The 25,680-nt window shown below is 26.3% G+C and overlaps 3 protein-coding genes across 6 annotated transcripts; 2 read left to right on the forward strand and 1 right to left on the reverse strand.

Moving 5' to 3' along the window:
- The first annotated feature begins 204 nt into the window (after positions 1-204).
- On the forward strand, positions 205-2,759 carry LOC127279283 (pachytene checkpoint protein 2 homolog). The gene is made up of 6 exons (XM_051301547.1): positions 205-390; positions 671-827; positions 959-1,150; positions 1,227-1,454; positions 1,533-1,880; positions 1,958-2,759. The coding sequence occupies exons 1-6, from the start codon at positions 341-343 to the stop codon at positions 2,216-2,218; spliced, it is 1,236 nt and encodes a 411-aa protein (XP_051157504.1). The 5' UTR covers positions 205-340; the 3' UTR covers positions 2,219-2,759.
- A 207-nt stretch (positions 2,760-2,966) lies between these two features.
- Positions 2,967-16,477, forward strand: LOC127279296 (mitochondrial carrier protein Rim2). 3 transcript variants are annotated; one of them, XM_051301577.1, is made up of 7 exons: positions 2,967-3,319; positions 4,593-4,744; positions 5,057-5,236; positions 5,366-5,625; positions 12,276-12,394; positions 13,605-13,824; positions 14,683-14,818. In XM_051301577.1, the coding sequence occupies exons 2-7, from the start codon at positions 4,644-4,646 to the stop codon at positions 14,685-14,687; spliced, it is 885 nt and encodes a 294-aa protein (XP_051157534.1). In that variant the 5' UTR covers positions 2,967-3,319; positions 4,593-4,643; the 3' UTR covers positions 14,688-14,818. The 3 variants fall into 3 exon arrangements, with proteins under 3 accessions (XP_051157534.1, XP_051157532.1, XP_051157533.1); XM_051301575.1 differs by having other exon boundaries at positions 2,970-3,319; positions 14,703-16,477; XM_051301576.1 differs by lacking the exon at positions 4,593-4,744 and having other exon boundaries at positions 2,971-3,319; positions 14,703-16,477.
- On the reverse strand, positions 16,258-25,571 carry LOC127279286 (E3 ubiquitin-protein ligase TRIM33-like). Of its 2 annotated transcripts, none has more exons than XM_051301551.1 (11): positions 25,029-25,571; positions 23,616-23,845; positions 23,259-23,536; positions 23,063-23,173; positions 22,805-22,999; positions 22,620-22,732; positions 21,197-22,540; positions 19,020-19,179; positions 18,741-18,924; positions 18,499-18,651; positions 16,258-18,419 (listed from the first exon to the last, which is right to left on the reverse strand). In XM_051301551.1, the coding sequence occupies exons 1-11, from the start codon at positions 25,366-25,368 to the stop codon at positions 18,246-18,248; spliced, it is 3,282 nt and encodes a 1,093-aa protein (XP_051157508.1). In that variant the 5' UTR covers positions 25,369-25,571; the 3' UTR covers positions 16,258-18,245. The 2 variants fall into 2 exon arrangements, with proteins under 2 accessions (XP_051157508.1, XP_051157507.1); XM_051301550.1 differs by having other exon boundaries at positions 18,499-18,654.
- Between the last annotated feature and the right edge of the window lie 109 nt (positions 25,572-25,680).

Raw genomic sequence — 25,680 nt, forward strand, 5'->3', positions numbered from 1 at the left:
GAATTTCCTCCGAGAAAATGTCAAAATTTTCAAAGAAAAAAGATAGAAATTTATATAAAAATATTAAAATTATGTAAATTAATTAAAAATTTTCTTAATTAATTACCTTTGTATTAATTTCTTTGTTTTATTCCCCTAAAACAAAGATTTATATTTATTTGTAAATACCTCTTAAGGATAATAGATTTCATTGTAAATGTACCTTAAATTTGACCAGTGAAATCAGTCGTTTAAATAAAAAAGTCTGTTTACCACATTGTTGAGTGTGATTATTATATTATTTTTTGATATTTATTAATTATTTAACGTTTTAAATTCAATTTGAATTTCAAAACTTAAAATGGATATGCATGATATAATTCACGTGGAAATCTGTCAGAATGATGAAAGGTAAATATTCATTTATTTTGTTTAAATGCTTTGTCGGCTACTTTGCCTTTGTTATCACGCCGCGTGTTTTTAATTATAAAATTTAACTGTTTTTCATTGAATTATTCAAGTGATTTCTTACTTTGAATTAATTTACTAAATATTACGACTAATTAAAATACAAGACAAAGAGATTTTTTGTTAAATTCTCTTGTTTTTATTGTGCAATTTTAAAATTTCATAAATTTACCATGGAGGTTAGAAACATGTATTATTAAAAATGAATTTTTTAATATTACAGTATGTTATCTCGAAATGACATAGAAGAGATAGTGAGAGCCGAATTGAGTTCTTTGGATGAAGTTACTTTAAATGTGCCGATACCTGGGGAAAAATTCTCCAAGGATATTGTTAAAGATCATGTTCAATCAGTAATTTGTTCTAGTACCAATCCTGAGGTAATTTAATTTTATAAATATTGTTTTTCAAAACAGTAGAGGCAAAATTTTATGAATAAATAAATTTTTTTAATTAATAAAAAAATTTTTAAATATTAGAATAAAATAAAAAAAAATATGTTTCTTTACAGAGAATGCACATGAAAATTCATAGCAGTAATATGAAAGTTTATGTTTATCAATTAACTGAAGAATGTGCAGCAACTGAAACAATTCAAAGTGAATCTGACGAGATGGCTGCTGCATCTCATTGGATTCTTCCATCAGTGGAATTTCACGGTCTATGGGAAAATCTTATTTACGAATCCGATATTAAAGAGCATGTAAGTGATTTCTTATTGTAAAATAAAATTTTCAAAAAGATTTATTTAAATATAATTAAAACAAAATAAATTACAGCTTTTGCACTTTGTGGAGACGACAATGTTGTTTTCGGATCGAAAAGTCGATCCAAATATAATAAGTTGGAATAAAGTGATACTTCTTCATGGACCACCTGGAACAGGAAAGACAAGTTTGTGTAAAGCTCTCGCACAAAAAGCATCAATTCGTCTTGGAAATTATTACACTCGTGGCGAACTTATTGAAATAAATAGTCATAGTTTATTTTCCAAATGGTTTTCAGAGGTTATTTTTCTTTTCGTCTAATTTTTTTTTCTTTAAAAAATAATTTACAAAAGAAAACAATTTTTTTTCTGTTAACAGAGTGGTAAGCTTGTAATGAAACTTTTCGATGAGGTAAAAAGTCTTTTAGAAGATCCAAAAGCTCTCGTTTGTGTGTTGATCGATGAAATCGAATCTCTTGCTCACGTGCGTAAATCATGTACAAATGGAACTGAACCAAGTGATGCGATTCGAGTTGTAAATGCATTATTAACACAACTGGATCAAATAAAAAAATATTCAAATGTTATAATACTCACGACAAGTAATGTGACTGAAGCAATTGATTTGGCGTTCATTGATCGTGCTGATCTTAAACAATTTATTGGACTTCCCAGTGAGCAGGCAATTTACAAAATTTATCATTCTTGCATTAAAGAATTAATGAGGGTAAGTCAATTAATTATAATAAAAATTATTATTATTAAAGTACAAAAAAAAATTTAATTTAATTTTTATTATTTAAGACTGGATTCATAGAGTCAGAAGTTTTATGTGACATTGCATATTTGAAAAAATTTGGTTATGAAGAAAACAGTGAAACGAGACACAGTTTAAAATTATTGGAATTAAGTAAACAAAGTGTGGGAATGAGTGGACGAGTTTTGAGAAAAATTCCATTTTTGGCTCATGCACTTTATACACATTCGACGAAATGTCCAGTTCCTCGTTTCTTAAGAGCAATGCATCTTGCTGTCGAGAAGCAAAAAGAAGAAGATATCGCTTAAATAACAAAAAAAGAGATTTAATTTTTTTTCTCTTCCAAGTTCTAATTTATTTTTTCTTTTTTTAAATTTCTTTTTCTTTATTTCTAATTATTTTCTTCTTTATTTTCAAGCTTTAAGTTTTTTTTTATGCTTTTGACATGATTTTGCAACTATTTTTTGAGTTCTCGTTACTAAAAATTTATAATTATAATAAGTTATGTTTAAAGTTTATTTATTTTAATATAAAAAATTCAGAATATTCTATGCAAAAAAGTAGACTAAACAAAGAAGTATTCAGTATTTTTTTAACTACAGTATTTTTCTGTACATGTAATTTTGAAAATTTCAAAACTTACATTTTTAAGAAAATTGACACTTCTAACAAGGTGCCTTATTAGTGCTTTATGTCGTCGTTTTTTTATACTGGAATTTTTAGTCATCGCAACTACTAATCATAAGCTATGATAATTTATAAAAGTTTTTTATTTATTTTGCAAAAAAAAAAGAGAACCATATTTGTAAACTGCACATTTTAAAATATATATTATTTAAACTAAATAAATTTTCTCTTTATTTTATTTACAATCGATTTAAATTATATTTCATTTTTCCCTTAATTAAGAATAGTAATAGTTTTTTAAAAAGTGAAATTTGAAATTTCGCGCCTAACAGCGCTTTTGTTTACTACGGTTGAAAATTAAACTATAGTTCGCGCGCAATTTCTCTCTCTTCATTGCTTGCTCATTGGTTAAAGTTTATTTTTCCGCTGGCGCAGGTTAAGCTCCGCAAAACGTTAATGTTTTCAGTTATTTAAAGGCGACAATACGTGATGGTTGTGTTTTCCCGGTGAAGAATTATTTGTAGTGTGTGCCGATAAAAAAAAAAAAAAAATACCGCAAGACAAAAAAACAAAATCATTGAAAATAAACTTGATTTGTTACGTGATTGACGGTCTTTCTTATGGATTTGTTTACCTATAGTGAAATAGTGTGTTTTAGTTTTGGGAGTTAAACTGTAACAGTGAATACAAAAAAGAAGACCGGAGTGATAGCGGAATAAACTATTATTTTGTCATCAAATAATGTCGCAGCGCGACACTGTAATACACCTTGTTGCCGGAGGGTGGGTCACATTTAATTATAAATAATCATATTTGATTTTGAAACATGACGATACTATTGTTTTTCAACATTAGAAATTTTGTCTTGAAAAATAGTCCTTCCAAGTAACCGGTTTTCTTTTTAATCTTGAAATTCCATTGATTTTCAAACCCTCCATCTTTCCATGGACTTTCTCTACGTTTTGCTGACATTTATTTAATATTTAGTAATCTATTACTGAAAATTGATAAGAAAATTTAAAAAAGAGGTAAACAATGATAAGTGAGAAATATAGTCAGATCGTCTCATTGTTAATGTTTTATAATTTGTCTTTAGATTTTGACATTCGTAAAATAAGTTCGCATAATTTTGCGCTGCTTATTTTTTTTTTGATTTATATGAAAGTTTAGTTGAAAAACAAAATTAAATCAATCTGTCTATAGACATTAGAATCCAAGACCTAGGCCAATACTTATAACGTAATGTGCGACACAGATTCTATTGCGCAGTGTCGAAAATATTACAATTTTTTTTTAGTTTTTACAACGTGGTCATTTCTAAACATCGATTTTCAATCAAAATTTCTATTTTTCTACGCTTTTTTTTTTTGCCAAAATTCATATAAAATAATTTTGTTATTTTTGCCTCTTGCGTTAAAGTATAATCATCATCTGATCATTATTTGGTTACATCACATGATAAAAGTGCAGTGACCTAATTTTGATTAAAAGTCAAATAGAATTTGATTTTGGAAATTTAATTATATTTGAAAAAAGAAATTCCTTTTTATATGTATTAAAAATTCAAGAAGTTGTTGTCATTTAGATGATGGAAAAAAACACTTTTAATAGACAAAAATTTCAAAAGATAATTATAATACTGAGGGAAATTGCAAAAAAAAAAAAATTTATTAATAATGTAAAAACAATTTACGATATTCTTGATGAGTAATTCTATTCGATATGAAAAAAAAAATACGCAACATATTTTTAAGTTTCTTATCTAGACTCATTTTAGAAACTATAATTTGTAATTTCTGATTATTATTAGTTAATAATATTTGGTTTGAAATAGTCGAAATTTAATTTTATCTCGAAATTAATTAATTTATTTTACTTTTTGTAAAATAAGAAAACATTTTAAATATTTTGTGATTTCTTTTTATGCGCAGTATTCTATTGTAAAAATTTGTTTTTGTTAATTTTGATATTAAATTTGTTACTTGGAGGAATAAATTTGTTAAATTTGACAGGTAAATTATGAAATTTTAAGAATTAGATGCGTTTTTTTTAAAGAGCCGGTAAACAACAACATACTATACGTTGTTTGTGTTTTGAAGTGGCAGTATGCCGACTCGACAGAGAGTATACTACAGTCAGAGACTTCCTGAGCTATATTTAGAAGTATATATACATGCGATGAATTCTAGCCGGTTCGATGTAAAAGTGTAAGTTCAATGATTGTATATAAAGACATATGCGGAATTTTTGTACACCTGTATATGTAACCGGTCTTACCTTCTCTTTCAATCTCTCGACTCAAATATATATCTCACGTGGATCGATTTTACAAAAATTATATATGAGCCTCTAATTGGAGCAAAAAAAAAACACATTTGCCAATTAACTTATTTTGTTGTTTTTCTTTGTCAATTTAATTTTTTTTTTGAGTAAAAAGTTAAGAGCGTAAAATAGAAAAAAAAAAAATAAAATTTTAATTATATGACAATATTGATGAGATAAATTTAAATTTGTCACAGAGTGGCTGGAACAGTTGGTGCTATTGCGACTTGTCCTCTTGAAGTTGTTAAAACACGATTGCAATCTTCTACCTCTGGTTTCTACCCCCCTGGAAACAAGGAATTTATTTCCGGTCATGTCACATGTAAAACCTTTCCAAATCCGCCTCAAAGACGATTATGTACTGGTGAAAATCCAAGGTATTTTTTTTTTTATTTATTAATTTCTGATCTCGAAAAATTTTTATTTACTTGAATTTTATTTAGAAAATTTTTAATTGTGAATTTAATTTAAAAAAATTTTGAAGTCTTTTTTTCTTTTTTTGTCAGGTACTCAATGGTCTTGTCTCATTATGGAACATCGGGCGGTACTCCACATTCACATACTCCGAATTTTATTCACTGTATAAAATATATCATCGACAACGAAGGATATCGGGCCTTATTTAAGGGATTAGGACCAAATCTCGTCGGTGTTGCGCCCTCAAGGGCGATTTATTTCTGCACATATTCACAAAGCAAGGGCTTCTTTAATTCTTGTCTACCTCCTGACAGTCCAGTTGTTCACGTTTGTTCCGCATCTTGTGCCGGTTAGTATAAAAAATTTTTCTTAACAATTTTTTTATGTTATTTTTTAATATTATTAATGAGAGACGCATTCTCTCAAGGAAAAACTTATAATATCCTTCCATTTATAAAATTGAATTTATTCATTAAAGTACTTAGAAACATTGTCAACATCTTCGTGTGGAAAAAACAAAATTTAAAAAAGAATTTTTAATTTAAGAATAGAAATTTTCGCTAATTTAAAAGATTTTTTTAACTTTTGCATTACGCGTTAATGTTAATATATCTAGAGCAATAATAATTATAAATCTATTGTCATTAGTTTTTGTAATCGAATTACGCGAATCATGGTGATAATAACTGTCAATGCGCGTCATAGATTTATTTTTATCAAAAGGGCTTGTTAGAGACGTTGAATTATACATATATAATATATAGACACTTATTACGATTTCTCATGCCCTCTGATCTTTTACATATACAAAAGCTGATAAAATACTCTTCACTATAGACACACTTGAGAATTTAATTATAAATCTATTGATATGTCATTATCAATTGAAAATAGTTGAGAATTACATTTGAAAAGGCGTAATAGAAAATTTGAAATTTAATTTCATACTAAATTTAATTTTAATCGAATTTTTAATATTTAATCTATATAGTGAATTTTAAATATTTTATTAAACGGAAAAAAAATAATAATAAAATATAAAAAAAGTATATACAAAAAAAAATAATTAACTACGAATTAATTAATAAAAAAAAAAAAATGATATTCATTGAAATTAAAATTGAATTTAGGAAAATTATTTGCAAAAATAAAATTAACTATTATTATAATTATTTTGTCATTCAAACTTTGAGTGAATGGATAGTACAATTTTTTTTTCTCGTACATTTCCATCTCGTTGATAAATTCATAGCATCTCCAATTACGCAATGATCATTGAAAATAGTAGATGTATTGCGCAACTTCTACATTCTTTTAGAGTTTATTAACATTTATTTGACAAATTTTTCCTCGAGGCGATTTAAAAATTGTCTTTACTTTATTTTTACTTCAAAAAAAAATTTTAATTACATTTCTTTAAATAATAATACAAATTAATGGTAAACAATCAAAAATAGCAGATGAAATTTGAAAAAACCTTTTTTTTTAAATATATACATAATTGCAAATTATTATTACTATTATTATTTGATAATAATGATAAAATATCGTAGTGATAATAAATAAGTAAATAATCAATTTGTGATAATGTATTACATTATAAAAATGTTGTTTTAAATAATTCCTGAATGAATAAATGAATATTAATTCGAGCAAAGACATTTTTCACACATGTACAATACAATAAATGTATATATATATATATATATGATTGATAATAATTTTTATATCATTGAATTAAAAACTAAGTCCAACTTGAACTCAGACAATGGGCTCGACAAAGATTTCTCTGCAGGGGAGAGAGACATTTGTCGGGTCATGCTCATCTGTTTACAACTTGTGCAACGCGAGCTCAATCATTCGTTAATGTACATATTACCTACATGCCTACATAATTTATCAGTGTATGTGTTTCATTTGCATGTATATATTGTCAGAATGAGAAAATTACACTCACACAACAATTATCGTTTAACTTATCAAATACAGTCAACGAGAAACTATTTATATCTTTTTTTTTTTTTTTAAATGTAAAGTATGAAAAAAATCTCTACATCAAAATTATATACGATTAGATCTAATTTTCTATTAAAAATTATAATTTTTTCTATTTATTTTAATCTAGTAATTATAAAAAGAAGAAAATTACAATTTTTATTTTGTAGGAAGGAAAAGAAATTCTAAAATTAATTATATATAATTAATAAAAATTGCGTGTGAGCGACCTGATTATAAATAATTCTTTTTCGAACTGTATGACTTGCTTATCAAAATGTAATTGTTGAGTTAAAAATTCATTTTCTGTCTCTCGCATAATGGTATATATATATACGTTGATGATACTTAATTTATTTTTGATGCAATTACGCGGCAAGTGCAAAACAACATTGCATTCATGACAACTATGACCTTTTTGCATAACTATTTGCTTCTAAGATTAAATCATTTTAGTTTTGAATAAAAAAAAAAACACACAAATAGTTCGAAAACATTGCGTATTTAATGATTGTTTACGTGAATGAAAATTTTCGAAAATTAAATATCTTTGTTTTTTTACGAGCAACAATGATTATTGTTTTTAACTTTCGAATTATTATTCTCGAAAAGGGAACACAGCCTTGTTCATTAAAAATCTCATACCATTGAACACAATTTCAGGTCTTTGCTCTCACAAATAAATTGCAAACCTGAGGAGAACCACGTGTTCACAGTCACGTAGGCAGTGAACTCAAGGGGGTGGATGGGAGGATTATATATTGTATACAGAGAAATCAATTTTTCATTTTCGTTATTTATCCACAACGCGATATTTGATGACAATTTATTTGTTTTTCCAATCTAATCTAAAAAATCAATTCCTCCAAATAATACAGAAAATTCGAAATTTTTATTAAAAAAAAAAACTAAATTTTTATTTATTTATAAAAAAAAATCATAAAAACATTTGTAATTACAAAATAACCGGTAATTTTTTTCAGAATTGGAAATGAAGTTGTTGTTGTTCTTTTTTTTTTTTTTTTTTTTTAACTTTTGCATGCAACTTTGGTTTGAAAAATAAATGACTATAAACATTGTTGACACACATACATGAACGTTTCATTTTCATTATTGTCCTTGAAATAAATTGCGGGAATAGTAAATACGTACATTGCACCTCTTAAGAGTGAACGATCATATCGGAAAATATACGCGGCATTTACTATTAATAGTATCCCAGTCGTTTGTAATTCATTGAAGCAATCAACATGAATTACCGGAAATCAAAATGTTAGTCATTTGTCGGTTCAGCATCTTATAACTAAGTTTAATATTTTTTTAAGCTAAAATATTTTCTAATTACATTATGATAACTATTATTAAATTAATTTTATTATTACTATTTTTAAAAATGTGTTAAAATAATTTTTTTTTCTTTAATTTTTTAATGAAACAATTATAATAATGAGAATATGATTTCAGGTTGTAAAAATGATATTTAGAAATTGAGACCAGAAAGAAAACGAGAAGGTTTGATGATCTCAGTTGTGACCAGAAATAATTGATGATTAATTAGCGATGATAAAAGATCATTACCTCATTGGGATCGTGCGATACAATTATAGAAATCATTGTCTTAAAGTCGCATTTAACATTTGGCCATATAACAGTTCTACTTTCAATTAAATTTCGTAAACAATCTTTATAGAGAGGCGTATACATAAAGAAACAAAAACAGGTGCTTTGGTATACGTGCCTCGAGTCAGGAATCGCACGTGCTGATTATTTCTTTTGTATATACAATGAATCTTCTTTTAACATCTTTTCATCTATATATTTTTTCCCTTATCTTTATAATCACTGATTGACAATAACTATTTCTGTAATTTGAAATTTTTTTTTATCGTCAATTTCCGGCACTTTTGTGCTTTATTTTTCTATATTTTTTTTTTTGTTTTTCTTCAAAAGTATATAATGAGCCTGCGTGTGTGATCATTTCAATTGCTCTTCACTATTTTTAGATTAGCTATGTAAGCGAAAATACCGATATTGTCCTTGACAATTAGTGTCAACGTAGGTCGTGAAATTCCCTGTAATATTTGTTCTCTTGAAGCTTTAAAGCTTTTGAGCAATTTATATATAAAAAAAAATGTCCTCGCGAATAAAAGTAACTTGGAACTCGACTTTCTTTAATTTTTCACTAATTAACTATCTTTAACAGCAATAAAACAAAAAAAAAATATTCGTAAAATATTGTATATTTTTAGAATTGAGAAAAATATTACAATTTTTTCCATTATCCAAAATTAAAACAGAATATGTTTTTATCTTAAATTTAAAAAAAGAAATCTCACGGTCATTTTAATTTTCTATAATGGGTCAATTTGGTAGTCTATTTTTGTCACAAAATCTCGAGAAGAAAATTAATTACAGAAATTCGAATGTTAAAGATTCAACATTTTATTTCAGGATTCTTGTTATTTTATTATTCAGAGGTAAATTTTTGTCAATATTCGTTAATTTTTAAAATCCTTATAATACAAGTGACACTAAAATAAACTGATTTTAATGCAAAAAATAAATTTCTAATTTATTTAAAATTAGAAGTTTCTTTTTTAAAATTATAGTTTAAAACTAATTAAAATAAATTAATCAAACAATTAATTAAATTAATTATTAATCTATTAATGATAAATCTGTATTAATATAGATTTATAATTATCAAATATCTAAAAATTAACAAGAACAATAATAAATTATTATCACGATTCTAACACGAGACTAACGTCACGTAAGCAAAATTTCCGAGAGAATAATTTTTTCAAATTATCATTAAACATTTTATTTTTTTTTTTGTGATTTATATAAACATTTTGCACGTCTACATTGAAAAATAATCTCTTTATCGAGGAATTTTTATTTTCTATTGATAGTTTTTTAAATTTATAAATATTGCATACTTGTATGCTGCACGTGATCAATGAGAGTCAATTTATTATTCACTCGTTGTCAATAATTAATTTTGACATCCTCTTGAATATTATATATATATATTTGCTTTCAAGAAAGTAATTTAGCGTTTAATTAACTTTTGAAACCCGCAAAACAAAAAATCAAAAATTGCTTTTCATGAACTTTATCAAGAACCATTTATTGACTGCGCACAAGGGTTTGACCCAGTTTATAAAAGTCATAGAGAAAATATCTTAAGGAAAGAAAAAAAATAAAGAGATCAATATATTTGATTACATTGACGAAATTTTAAACTGTTTTTTCTTTTTTATTTAAAAAAAAAAAATTAAATTAAAAAATTCATTTTAATAATAAATTAATATTTCTAATTAAAAAGAAAAAAATTAAATTGAATTATTTGACATGATTTAAAAATTTTAATCGATATTTTTATAACAAATATGTACGAAAGAAAAGAGAAAACGCAATAACAAATGTGTATTTTCTGCTTAAGTAAGCGCCACTCTTTTTTCTCTAATATGCACGTGACAATAATAATCTATTTTTTTTACGCTTCGTCTTATAAACAGCTTTCGATTTTCGATATTGAATATTGATTTTAAAATAGGATTTAGTTTTAAAAGGATTAAAAATTAAATTATCTGGGACTGATTTTTCCACAATGTTTAGAATTATTTTTTTAAATTCAAAAAAAAAAAAAAAAGGGAAGGAAAAATTATGAGCAAAGTTGACGAATTACGAAATAATATTGACACACGTGACTATGTTATATTTAATGAAATAATATTGGAATAGGTCGTGGGCAAAATTGTGTGATAATCAATGAATAAGGAAAAATATTTAGAATTTTTCTCTTTTTATTTAATTTTATAATTATGATTGTTGACGATGAAAAAATGGAAATTTTGTCATCTCACATTGAGAGCTTTAAAGCATAGAATAAATGAAGCGTTAAGTAACACACAAGACAAGTATAAGATGATGATGATGATGTTGTAAATAGTTTGTTCTGTTCGTGAGCACACTTACACATAGTGTCACTTATTGCAAATACACATTGCCAGGTAGAAACAGATGGGGCATTGCCCTGCAAGTCTTCCTATAAAACTGGGTCAACGGGTCCAACGAATACAACACACTACGTCATTTCACGAGCTTTTATTATGCTCAAGATAAAAAAAAAAAATTCAATCTAAAACCATATTTAGACAAAATCAAAGAAAATTTGCGAATTTAAAGAAAAAAAAATTTTTCAATCATTTCCGAAATGAAATTGAATTTTATTTATATATTTTACATTTTTAATAAGATTTCCCCTCAAAAAAATTTTCGTTTATTTCAATTATTCATAGTTTCAATATACTTTTGATTTTACATTGAAAGTTTCAAATAATTAATTTCCGAATTTTTCAATTCTAACAAGATAAAAAATATTGCGAGAAAGATTATTAATATTCATAATCGATAAAAAATTAATTTTTAGTAATATTACAATCATTTCGAATAAATCATCAACATTGATATCATCAAAAAGTTATTAATTCAGATAAAAATAATCGTTCGCTTCTGGTAAATCGATTCGTATTGATAAAAATCACTGGGGGTCATTAATTAAAATTCCTTATCTGCGTCGCGTTCGTGCATTTAAAAAAAAGAACCGAAGTCAGGATTTTTTTTTCTCTGAAATGCATTTTTTTTTTTGTAAAGAAATTCTAATTTCATTAGCTTAGAAATAATTAAATTTATTGATAATTTCTAATTAGTAATGACAAAAATTGATTTTAAATCAATTTCATAAAATGATAATATCTTAATTCATTTATTTAACTATTTAATTTTTGAAATTAAAATTTTCGTATTTCTTCTTTTTTTATTTATTGTAATTAATTTCAGGTACTTGGAGTGTATTATTTTTTTTTATTGCTTTAGTCTGTTTATTATTCTTTTTTACAAAATTAATTTAAAATCAAGCTCTGCTCAAGACCGAAGTGAAATTGTCCTATTTGAGTGAATTTTCTGTCGCATATTGATAGGACATTGATGTTACAGGTTTTGTGGCGTGTACAACGACGAACCCCATTTGGTTTGTTAAAACGAGACTTCAACTAGATCATCATTCAAATCGAGCCAGTGCCCTAGAATGTGTCCAGAGGATATATCGAAAATCGGTAAGGAATTAATTAGACTTTCGATGATGCACTGGCAAACCGATTTCAACAAAAATAATAATCCAATTTATTTTTAATTTCAGAGATTCCTGCAAAGCTTCACTAAAAAAAATGAAAATAATAAATTCACATATACAATTAAACCTCGATAATTAACGAATTACCAAAATAGTTAGAGAAAATTCGAAAATACAAAATATCGTATACAGGAATAAAAAAAAAATATATATTGAAGTTCAAATTATCGAAGTTCGACTGTATAATATTGTTCTCATCTCATTTGTTTTCTTTTTTCAATATAACTTTTTTTTAACAATTATTTTTTTTGTTGCTATTTAGTATAATTTTCATTTTCCACGAAATCAATTTGATTTAATGAAACAAACTCTCTTAATTAAAAAAAAAAGTTTAATTCATTAAATCAAAAATATAGTTACACGTGTTAATTGCATGAATATTAATTGATTTTGAAAAATGTCCGTTTATGTGTGTGTGTATGTATTAATTAACTTTTGTGTTTTGATGCAGAGCTTCGTTTATTCATCAAAAAATAAATTTCATCCGTTATATTATATATACGAATTTAATCACACAATCTAGATATTTGTACGCGATTTTTTTTTTTAAAGAGAGCTTCGATTTCTTATTGCGACAGGAATTTACAATTTTTTTTTTTTTTCTAAAATTGGCCTCATGACCTACGAATAGGAATTTATTCTAAAAATAGAAGGAAATAATGTTTTGTGTAAACATGTGCGTTATATCTTCTGAAAATGTTTCTTCGGCACTTTCATTGCCAAATGGAAGACATTTCAAATAAAATATTTTATCAACGATTTTTTGTTTGAAAAGGGAAATTTCTTTTTAAAAATTAAATATAAATTTCTGGTATTGAGAGATGAATTTCTCGAGGAAGAAAACATTTCATATTTCCAGCAGAATTATTTTTGTAACATTTTTTGTGCACGCAGATGTTTATAGTGCAGAAAAAAAAACATCTTTTAGGGATGTAGATGGATGTTGGCAAGTTTTATTTGATAAAAAGAATTTTTAGTTTTGTTAAAAAAAAGTTCCATATGCTCTCAGGATATAAATATTAATTAATCCGTTTAAATTAAAAAAAAATGTATGTTTAAATTTTGTAAAAAAATTGTTTTGATATATGATTCAATGAAACGAATAAATAGAGTCATTGACTTTTCATTTACAGGGTTTCCTCGGCTTTTACAAGGGCATCGTTGCGTCCTACTTTGGAATTAGCGAGACAGTTGTTCATTTCGTCATCTACGAGGCTGTCAAAGCTTGGCTTCTGACTCACAGGTCAACGGTGACTGAAAACGACGATTCAAAATCGTCACGCGACTTTTTGGAATTTATGGCCGCTGGAGCTTTTTCAAAAACAGTCGCATCCTGTATCGCATATCCTCATGGTTAGTATTTTAGTTTATTTTTCGAATTTCTATGAAATGATTTTTCTAATTTATTTAAATTATTAATTTAATTTGAAGTGATTTAAGCATTCAAATAATAAGCGCATAAATCATCTTTCTAAATTTACGATGCAATTATCTTTTCAAGTCATTAGTAAATTACTTTACTTGTAATAAACAATTTCATTTTCATTTAAGTAATTATTTTACTCTAGAGTAATTAAAAAATTATATTTTTAAATTAAATTTATTATTTAAATTTTCTTTGACGTAATTAACAAATCATGTAATTATAAAAAAAAAATATGAAATACTTTTTCAAATTTTGTTTATTGAATAACAAAAATTAACTTTTAGATTATGTAAGATTTGCGCTTTATAAAGGCCTTCGTGTCTATAAAATATGTCTGAAATGTTTCAAATAGCAAATTGCGTTTAAATTAAATTTTATCTGATGTTCTAGAATATCATCCTGACTCACGTGGTTTACGATCTCTTATTTTTTTTCCGTTCTCAACAAATTTTTTTTTTCTTTCAACAGAGAATATTATAGACTTCTTTTTTTTTTTCTTTGTAAAATTTTCTTCTATCGTTTGTCCTTCAACAGTTGATCTAAACATAGCGCGAGAAGAAATTCATCTCATCTGTGCCAGAATTTTCAATCTTGTTCTTGATTTTATATTTTTCGTATAATTTATTTTTTTTAATAACATTTTAATGGACAACAAAGTTTGATAATAAATATTTTTCAATTTAGTTTTTAAAAAATTGTATTTATAATTTATTTTTTAGTTGAATTCTATAATATTTGAAGACTGTGAATTTTATTTAAAAAAAAAAAATCAATATTTTAAATAGATTAAAAAATTTGTTTGCAGAGGTGGCGAGGACAAGATTACGAGAGGAGGGAACGAAATATCGTGGTTTTTGGCAAACTTTAAATACAGTTTGCACAGAGGAGGGCGTACGGGGATTATATCGTGGACTATCGACACAATTAATAAGACAAATACCAAATACCGCCATAATGATGTCAACATATGAGGCCGTTGTCTATGTTCTTTCGCGACATTTTCAACCAACGACCAATGTACCTGGCACAACACAATTTTATACCGAAACCAAAACCAAACAAGAGCTTGCTTAGGAATTGCTCACGGCTCGAGAATAAAGAGCCGTGATTTATAAATTAACTGATTATAAATATTCTACGATCAAAAATCAATCGAATATTCCAAAAAAATTCACGAAATTTTTTTTTTTTTTCTTCTGAAAACTTTTATAGCCTCCCATATTTTTTTTTTTACAATTTCTTTAATTTGCGAATTATTTTACATAAATTCTATATGAAAACTAATTGAATTAATTATTAATTTTTTTTTGCTTTTAATAATTTTTGAATTTTCATAATTTAACAAGCAAATAAATAATTTTTTTTTTAATTTTATCAGAGACTTAAAAATTTACACCAAGGAAAATTTATAAAGAAATATTAAAATATTCAAAAATTTTTAGAACTATAATGGGAGTTCTTTTTTCTATTCACAAATTTTTTTTTCTCTTCACAATTTTTTAATATTATTGACTTTAATTTTCCCAATAAATTTAAATCAGTTGATTTAAAAATTCAGAAAGATTATTTCACAGTCATTAGTTTATATTTAAAAAAAAAGAATTATTATTATTATTTTTCTAGTTCGTAAAACGCCAAGTCGATATTGTGTAAATATATTATAATACTAATTAAAAGTCAGAATCTACAAGTAGATTCGTCGCACGTTTTCTAAATAATAAGGAGATGTACATAGTTCGTATATAAAAAAAAAATTTGAATTAAGTTAAGAGAGTATTATGCTTATAAACTCCTTATTTTACATTTTAGAGGATCGTTTCGCAAATGTAAATTATACACTTTTTTTTTTGCATCAATCCTTAAACAAATGATAACATTTTTTTAGTGTTATTAAAAAAAATTTCTCTTTTTTTTGCGTTAATTCTTTTTTTAATGGTCAAATTCTTGAAAATTTACGATAATTTTTACAATTTATCTAAAAAATTAATTTGTTTATTATGTAATTACATAATATTTAAAAAATTCACTACATGTGGAAAATTAATTTCCGCCTTCCTGTATAATTGCATAAAAAAAATAATCTTTAAAACAAGATAAAATCTATAGCATTATTGTAACTTTTAATATGAATAATAAGTAAATTAACACACAAAAGCGAGACGAGTGAGCCTGTGATTTTAGTTTATTTTTGTCATTAATTTTATGTGGTTTGTAAATAATTTTATTCTCTAATTGAAAATCGTGAGATACGATTAATTAATTAGGGGATAAAAAAGAAATTCAAAGCAGAAAATATTGTAAATAGTGTATAAATTGTAATCTAAAAGAATCAAAGTAATTTTTATGATTGTAGTTGACTATATATTGACGAAAGAAGAGGAAGAAAAAGAAAAAAAAATGATACTTTCGTCCATATGAAAATTAAAAAAAAGAAACAAAAACAAAAAATATTACCGCGCTGCTTCTTATTAGTGCAAAATAGCGAAATTTTCGATTGATAAAAGGAACATAAGTGCGCATGCGAGCGAGACTGATTAAGATTTTTTGAAAGACTGAATAAATTTTATTGTACTTAGGCTCTAGAAATTCTTTTTCTTACAAAGAAAAAGTTTTTTGCGTATGTGATAAAAATAAAATTGTTGAAACAAAAAACTTAAGTTCTGAATTCAAAATTCGAATTAATATATAGTTTTTATAAGTTTTTTCTTTTTATAATTAAATTTGTTTATAAAAATATAAATTAAATGTAAAAAAAGGATTATATTTTTGCTTTTTTTTTTTCTTAAAATTTGTAGCTGAAATTTTGTAAAATGAAAGTTTTCTAATTTTTTTTTTTGAATATAAAATTTTTATTGGGAAAGTTTGTGTTGAAGTGCTTGAGTTGAAAGCATGCTAAATGTTGAAAATGTTCCTATTATGTATTATCTTCAAAACATTGGACACTAATTCCCTTAATTGTAATATTATTATTTAAAAATAAAAAAACAAAAATTAAAATTGCTTTATTATTTTCCTTGGGTATCGCTAATTAATTTTTAAATAATCTTAATTTATAAAAATGGGTTTAATTAAAAAGTTTAGAAAACTTAATATTAAAAGATCGATTTTATTTTGAGTGATGAAATTAAATAACGTCATTTGTGAACATTCAACACAGAAAAATAAACAGCAAAATCCACTGGTGGTAAATTTTAACTATCAGTAAAATTAATTAGAATTTATATAATTATAAATAATGTAACATTGACGATTTTGAATTTTGGTTTTGATAAAATTTGCTTTTACAAATCTACATGGAGATAGATACGATTATATTGTATATATACTTATTATTTTAAGATATATTTTAATCTACCATTTCTCCTAGATTGTAAAATTAAAGTGCGTTTTTGCTTTTTTCCTTTCATTTAAATATGCAGTACTAGTAAGACATTGAAATCGATTTCCAATTATAGTAAAAAAAAAATTTTTTATCTAAAAATCTAATATAGAATTAGAACACTTGATCAAAAAAAAAAAAAAAAACCAGTTGTTGGTTTTTAAAAATGAATTCGTTAAGAAGAAAAAGTTCATTCCAAGTATTTAAAAATAATGCGATATATAAACTATTATACAAATTAATTATTCTTGTTCTTGAACAAGAAAAATGATTTTTCTTAACGTACAATTACTTTTTATCAACTAAAACAATCGTAATTGTTATTTTACATAGTTATTCCTACTTAATATTAAAAACCCCAAAAACTATACCAAAAGTATGTATTCCCTTCAAAATTTGTTCTAAATGAACAAATCGCATTCGATTTGATTTGTAATTAACATATTCAACTATTAAACAATCTATAATGCAGAATCTAGCATATATAATTTAAAAAGGTTTAAGTGAACATTTAAAATTTCAAGAAAAAAAATATATATGAAAGCAACAATATTGATTGTTTTTCATTATTTTGATACACCTTTTTTTTTTCTTTTGTATTCTTCATATTTTTCGACTTTACAATTTTTCAACAGTCAATCGAAAATTGTAATTTCATTCAATTATTATTATTTTCTTTAATGGGATTGTAGTGTGTTAAATATTTTATGAAAAAGTGCGATAATTTTTTTTGTAAAAAGTCGAAAAATATTACATTATTAAATCCGATATATTAAATGGATTAAATTTTTCTTTGTTTTCAATTTGAATTCATAAATTTCGAACATGTTCAAATATTTGAATAGCGAGTCAAAATATTTCAATCCAGATAATAATTCTGTTTTCTTTTTTTTTAATCTAAAATTTCTATATCATTATGGATAATTTAATTTAAACAAATAAGGCATAAGTTGTTTTTTTTGTTACTTTTTAATCACTGATAATGCGACGGTATTTCCTGTTTGGTGGGGCAACTTCCTCATCCTCATCACCTTCGGCCGCCAGGAAAGGATCGTCATAAGCGTAATTTGGCGCCCATTTTAGTAATAATTTTTCGAAAAATTCTTCTAAATTACGGGCCTCCTGATAAATTTGCGATTCAACCTAAAGAAAACAAATAAATAAATAACATGAATTTAATTAAAGAAGAAAATTAGTAATTGATAAATGGAGTTATACTTACAGGATTATAGGTGAAAGCGTTTTTGAACATTAATCGTATGTCGGCCATAACATGTCTTAAATCTGTGTAATGCTCGGGATTATCAGTTTTCAATTTATTTCTGATGATATCCAGGGCCATTGGCTTTTTAATAATCTTATGATATTCGAGAATCTGCTAAAACAAAACATTTTTAAATATAAAAATGACATTTATATTATTTTGTAAGATAAATTGTAATAAAAAAAAATAATTAAAATTACCTCAGGTGAAACGACTTCTCTAAAAGGTAGACTTTGTTCATATTGACAATAAAGTTCGAGAACAATTCTTTGCGCTATTCTTAATTCTCGTGCTGTCATACAATTTGGACGTTTCTCACCAATTGGATCTTCCGAACAGTCCAATACATTTGTACACAACATACACTGCCAAGTTTCACTCTCACTGAAAATTTATTAATTTGTTTTTTTTAATTTCAATAATATGTTAAAGAAATATTAAATAAAAAAAAAAAGAAGAAAGTTCAAAGAAAAACTTACTCAGGAAATGTTTTTAATCCAGGTATGTGACAAAATAAATGGAAGACTTTTGGACATTTATCACAACAAAGAACCGCTTCACCTCCATCCATACAAACAGCACACCAATCTTCATTTGGATCGTCTTTTGATATTGATGTTGGCGTACTTTTAGCAGTACCTAAATAATTAATTATTATTAATAATAATAATTTACGTTAAATTTCTTTCAAACTGTTTTTTATTATAAATTTGTTAATGATTTTTAGAGGCCTTTTACAGTTAAGATGTTTATTTATTGTTTGACATAAAATTGTTACAACATGTTTCGGCTATTTAGCCCTCATCAGGTAAGTCAATGCACTTTTTTTAAATAATTACAAGTATAACGAACAAATATAAGATAAATACGTGAGTAAAACAAAATCTGTAATAAATAAAAGGATTTCGATGTTATTTATTAAATTATAGGATTAAATTATTAAAATTGAAATAGAGAATTAAATTATTAAAATAGAGAATTAAATTATTAAAATTAAAAGAATAAAAGACTTACCACGTGTTTGATCACATTATTTTAATTTATTAGTTTGATTAATTTTTTTAATTTAAATAATTAAAAAAATTAAAAATTAAAAAAATTAGAAATTTTAAAAAAAATTCAAATTTAAGAATCTATAACAGATATATTACCATGGAACACCATGAAACATTTATTCACCATGGATTCTTAAATTTGAATTTTTTTAAAAATTTCTAATTTTTTTAATTTTTAATTTTTTTAATTATTTAAATTAAAAAAATTAATCAAACTAATAAATTAAAATAATGTGATCAAACACGTGGTAAGTCTTTTATTCTTTTAATTTTAATAATTTAATTCTCTATTTTAATAATTTAATTCTCTATTTCAATTTTAATAATTTAATCCTATAATTTAATAAATAACATCGAAATCCTTTTATTTATTACAGATTTTGTTTTACTCACGTATTTATCTTATATTTGTTCGTTATACTTGTAATTATTTAAAAAAAGTGCATTGACTTACCTGATGAGGGCTAAATAGCCGAAACATGTTGTAACAACTTTATGTCAAACAATAAATAAACATCTTAACTGTAAAAGGCCTCTAAAAATCATTAACAATAATAACACAGGCCTACAAAATTTTGGATTTTGTCAGACCCAGAAACCGGAATAGTCATTTTCGATGTAATTTGTCACGCTGAATCCAAAAATGACAAGGAAATTACTCTATCACGTCAGCATTTTGAGATATTCTAACCGAAAAGCGTGAAAAATGAAGTTTTTGGTAATATTTGACACTCTATAAAACCGACAAAAATTTTTTTTAATCATTGGTCCAAATTTCAAAAGAAAGTATTATATTTCCCCCTTCAAAATTTTCTAGGTTCGATCTGATCCAATTTTTTTTCTCTGAGATACAACCATTTAAGTTTTACATTACATGAACTAAAATCCCTTTCAAAACGAAAAATAAATTGCAAAGTACTCATATCACTGAAACTTATTTCTCGGGGATTTTTGAGGTCGCTACTTACGAATCTGACGTCAGATTTTTGAATTTCAAAATGTCGGATCCCATATGGCGGACAATTTTTAAAAAATTTACCGAATTCGCTTGTCATTCATTACTTGGGGGTTTTTAGGGTCGCTGATTACGAATTAAATGTCAGATTTTTGAATCTGATATCACATTCGTAATTAGCGATTTTAAAACCCCCTGAGTAACAATTTTTAGTGCCATGAGTACTTCGCAATTTATTTTTCTTTTTTAAAGGGATTTTAGTTCATGCAATGTAAAACGCAAATGGCTGTATCTCAGAGAAAAAAAATTGGATCAGATCAAGCCAAGAAAATTTTGAAAGGGGAAATATAATACTTTCTTTTGAAATTTGGACCAATGATTAAAAAAAATTTTTGTCGATGTTATAGAGTGTCAAATATTACCAAAAACTTCATTTTTCACGCTTTTAGGTTAAAATATCTCAAAATGCTGACGTGATAGAGTAATTTCCTTGTCATTTTTGGATTTAGCGTGACAAATTACATCGAAAATGACTATTCCGATTTCTGGGTCTAAAATTTGTAGGCCTGTGTAATTTACCTTTAAAAAAAAATTCTTAAAATTGAATAAACAAAACTTGATAGAATTTAGAAAAAAGAAAACTTACTTAAAGAACTTTGAACACTCGCCGAACCAATAGAATGAACACCTTCATCAGTAGAACTATCAACTTGACTTGAGTCCAATTGATTTTTTTGTTCCTCTGGTATAACGACAATTCCATTACTATCTAATTTAGCAATAGTCATCATTAAATCATTCATATTTTTTTGACAAAATTTATCCAAATTCTTTTCCATTTCATCACATTTTTCAAGTAATGTTGGACTTGGTGTTTTTGGCATTGATGAACTTATTGTTTGTCCCGATGATGGTGAATTTGCCGATTGATTGGAAGTATGTGAATTTTGATTAATATTCGGAAATCTTTCATTATTATTATAGGCTGGTGGATTTTTTAATGTTATTTTATAACTATCATTGTGAGGAACTTGCATTGAAGGCATTGATTGTTGACGAGCAGGATGTGGAAGACAGGAATTCATATTTTGTGGAATATGCCACCGTGCTGCTTGTTGTTGTTGTTGCTGCTGTGGCTGCTGTTGTTGTTGTTGTTGTTGTTGATGGGGAGGATAATTTAAATGTTGATTGACATTTGCATTATTATAGGCTGGAAGTCGTACCATTGGTGGTGCATTTGGTTGATAGGGAAGGCCTAAAATTGACCTTTGTTGTGGTCCAGGCATTGGATAACGTCCTGCTGGCATTCGATAATGCATGGGATTTGGTTGTGGTTGTGATTGTGGACGATAGGCGAGAAGATTACGAAGATTTGCGTTTGAATTCATTTGATCGAAATGTACTTGTTGATGGGGATGGGTTGATGATGTCACCTGTTGTTGATGTGCTGTGAGGCCAGTATTTTGTGGTAACATTATATTTTGATGTTGTTGCATGCTATTTGTGAAATTTGTATTATATGTCATTCGATTTTGGGGGGATGATCGTGGTGGCATATTGTGAGATGGATAATGTTGCATGTGATTTGGTACGTGGGTTTGAAGTTGTTGTGGTGGATGTTGAGGAGGTGTTGGTTGCGATGGATGCTGAGGTGGTACTTGATGTTGAGGTATTTGATGTTGAGGTGGTTGTAATTGTTGTTGTTGTTGCTGCTGCTGCTGTTGAGGTGGAACATGATGAATCATTCGTTGATAATTTGGTGGTATATTGTTCGCGTGTGGAGGTATCGAATTCATCGGATGTTGCGCAGCATTAAGAGGAGGGGGTGGAGGTGGTAATGGTTGAGCATCTACGTGAACAGGTGGACATGGAGTTGGTTGTTTAGCTGGTTGCTCAGGCAACGGAACGGGAGTCGAAGCTTTCTCCGGCGCTGAAGTTGTTGATGGATACACTCTACCATCAACCACAATACCACCTATCGATGATAGCACTGTAAGGGAAAACAATTTTTTAAAAAAATTACATTAAACAGAAATTCATGCAATCAATTTTAATTCATTGACGCTTACCTTTTTTTAGATCTGGCAACTTTTCTAACGAAAGATTTATTCTCACAGGAATTTCCGGATTTGGAATATCCGCTCGTTTACTTTTTATCCGTTGCAAATGACTTGTAATTGATCTGAAAATACAATTTAAAAATCAAAAAATCTTCATAATAATTTAATAATAGTAATCAATAAGAATAATTTACTTTTTACTGTAGAGTAGCTCGACATCGGATCCTTTGTCCAATGCATAACTGACAAATTGAATACAATGATCCGTTAATTTTGATAATTGGTCCAAGGCAGTTTTCTTTTCGTTTAATGTATTTTGTTTTTGATCGCAAACTTCGTTTAGTCGCATTACCAATTGTTTACTTCTAACGTTGATTGCATTTGTTAATCTAAAATTCAAAAAAAAAATTAAGTACATTATTTTCGAGAAGAAAAATTATATTATTACTTACTGTACAACCATATTTGTAATATCTTGAACTAAATTTTTCTTTTTTTCCAATATTAGAACTTGTCTGTCTTCTATTACTTTCATCGCACTTTTTAACAAAACTCTTTTATAACTGAAAAAGTAAAAATTAAAATATAAATTTCAATACGAATTTCATATTCCATTAAAATATAAATTGAAAAATTGAAAATTCTTACCTAACTTCTTTTAATAATGTTGAAACTGAAGTACGCGTTGTGGCAGCAATTTCGTGAATAAAATTATATTTATGATCACGATGATCAGTAAGTTGACAATCTCGGCAGGTAAGTCGATCACATGTTTGACAAAATAACGACAATTGTTCATGAGGATGAATAAGACAATATAAATAACCTTCATTTTTCTTTTCAACTTTTTTTGTACTGTCATCGTTAGCGATTGATCCTCTTGGTTGAATTGTATGATCTTTAGTAATTTTTAACCTTTGATGCGCCTGAAAAAAAGAATATTTATTATAATTATTATTAATTATAAAACCTAATATTTATCATTGATATTAAATGTTTAATTACCATAACGCAATTTTCACAAATAAACTCCTCGCAGTCAATACAATAGCTTGTAGCTCTTGCATCTTCGCTACAGCTTGTGCATTGTTTTTCTTCTTCTCCATCTTTATTTTCTTCTTCAGGACCTGCATTGCATTCTTCTTGAGTAACCTTCGAGATGAATTGATTTTCTATCAAATTATCCGCATGGCTTGTCACATTGCAAGATGTACAAACAACATGATTCGACTCCACTGAAAACAGAATTTAATTTAATTTACTTGTCTAATTAAAATGTCCTTGAATTATTTCTATTATATAAAGTAAATAATTATCTCTATCATTCTAAAATAATATTTTAAATATTTGTTTTTAATAAGAATATATATTTATTGTTTGTTTAAGCTTCAGATTCGTAGAAAAACAGATAAACTGTAGCAGAAAAGATTTTCAAAATTTTAACAAATTTCGAAGAATTATTGACCATTTCTTTGAAAGAAAAGAATAAAGAGAGATTAGAGTATAAATTTAAAACTCATGAGAAAGAATAATATACGTATTTACTCTGTCTCCTAATTCTTTAAGACAATAAGAGATTTTTACTTTGATATAGAGTAGTAAAAATAATAGTATTGAGAATGATAAAAAAAAATTTTTTTGGCAACATTTTGAAATAATTCGACATTTTAACTATTGGAATATTTTTTTTTTGCACATAAAGGTGTGACCTTCCGTAAAAGGTCTTGCCGCGCTTTCCCTGGAGAAAGTTGATGTAAACCTTCCTTTTTCATTTGATCTCATATACATGTATAAAACCGTAGTGCATGAATATTCCCCAAATCCCACTTGACATAAAATTCATTTGCCATAAAGCTCAATTTGACATATATATCTCATTTGTCATAATTACAAATAAATCTTACTTGGCATAAATCTCATATAAGCCGCATTCACCCAGTTTTTTTAAATTAATCTTCGAAAAAATTAATTTAAAAAAAAAAAAAAACAGATACTAATTTTATGCTTTAAAATATATTAATTATGCATAAGTTTTAATTAACATTGACCTTTTCACGTGTTTTACAAATGATGTAAATAAATTCTAGTTTATATTTGAATGATATGTAATATTTTTTCGACCATGAATAAATGGTCTACATTACAGTTTTCTCTAGATAAAAACAAATATTGTCAATTTTTGTTACGTTGTATATTTGAACAAAATTACGTAAATAAAATCAAAGTATATGATTAATTTTATATCAATGATCTAATCAGCTGTTCGAATCAATTTTTTCTTATGAAATCGTATTCACAAAGACGTGTCATACATTATTGAAAATATGACAAATTTCCTTTAAATTGAGATATAAATATTTAATTTAATAACTGCAAATTGTAAATGATTTTCTTTTGTTGCACCAAAGTGCTACTTACAGAGAACTTCAGTATCCACGGATGTGTTATGGTCATTGCATTTCTCTGCGACACACGCGGAACAAATTGTATGAAGGCACTCTAAAAGTTTAAGGTTATCGTTCGAGGTAAAGGTTTTGTTGCAAACAACACATTTTGCCAATAATGCACGAATATCATTTCCATGACCTTCTGTTGTGCATTCAATTTGTTGATCATTATCGAGTTCACTGGTGCAACTTGTTTGTTGTTCAGTTATTGTTACATTTTGTTCACTCACTGTTGATAATTGATCGCTAATTTCTTCTTTCACTGTTACAGATGGTCCAGGGGTCAAGTTATCACTTCCACAGGCGTCCATTGTACGCCGTGAAAATGAAAAATTTCTTCTTCTTCTCTTTCGTTTACTCCGAAAAACATAACAGGCGTTAGAAGAAGCCTAAATAAATTGCGCACACTCCCATGTTTCGGAATTAAAAATGTCAGTTCATTCGCACCTGTCAAACGACAATTGCGCCATCTATTGAACGAACAGGGATGGGTCGTTACAATATATCCTTTTTCATTGGTTGGTTTAGTTTATCAAGTTTTGTCCACAGTGTGCGCATTTCGAAAGAGGGAAATTCGAAATTTTCAAATTGTGAATATTTTTTTTAAAAATAGTGAATTAATT

This window comes from Leptopilina boulardi, unplaced genomic scaffold (genome assembly GCF_019393585.1).
Source record: "Leptopilina boulardi isolate dan_hultmark-lab unplaced genomic scaffold, ZJU_Lbou_2.1 LbouV2_214, whole genome shotgun sequence".
Classification (NCBI taxonomy): domain Eukaryota; kingdom Metazoa; phylum Arthropoda; class Insecta; order Hymenoptera; family Figitidae; genus Leptopilina; species Leptopilina boulardi.

Bases quoted from the DNA above. Each gene is read 5' to 3' on its own strand.
- LOC127279296 (XM_051301575.1), top strand. From the start codon at position 4,644: ATGCCGACTCGACAGAGAGTATACTACAGTCAGAGACTTCCTGAGCTA. The intron at 5,626-12,275 runs GTTAGTATAAAA...TTGATGTTACAG, and splicing joins TTGTTCCGCATCTTGTGCCG to GTTTTGTGGCGTGTACAACG. The intron at 13,825-14,702 runs GTTAGTATTTTA...ATTTGTTTGCAG, and splicing joins CTGTATCGCATATCCTCATG to AGGTGGCGAGGACAAGATTA.
- LOC127279283 (XM_051301547.1), top strand. From the start codon at position 341: ATGGATATGCATGATATAATTCACGTGGAAATCTGTCAGAATGATGAA. The intron at 1,151-1,226 runs GTAAGTGATTTC...AATAAATTACAG, and splicing joins AATCCGATATTAAAGAGCAT to CTTTTGCACTTTGTGGAGAC. The intron at 1,881-1,957 runs GTAAGTCAATTA...TTATTATTTAAG, and splicing joins GCATTAAAGAATTAATGAGG to ACTGGATTCATAGAGTCAGA.
- LOC127279286 (XM_051301550.1), bottom strand. From the start codon at position 25,368: ATGGACGCCTGTGGAAGTGATAACTTGACCCCTGGACCATCTGTAACA. The intron at 23,537-23,615 runs GTAATTAAACAT...TCTTTTTTTCAG, and splicing joins TTTGTGAAAATTGCGTTATG to GCGCATCAAAGGTTAAAAAT. The intron at 23,000-23,062 runs GTAAGTAATAAT...TTTGAATTTTAG, and splicing joins ATTACAAATATGGTTGTACA to ATTAACAAATGCAATCAACG.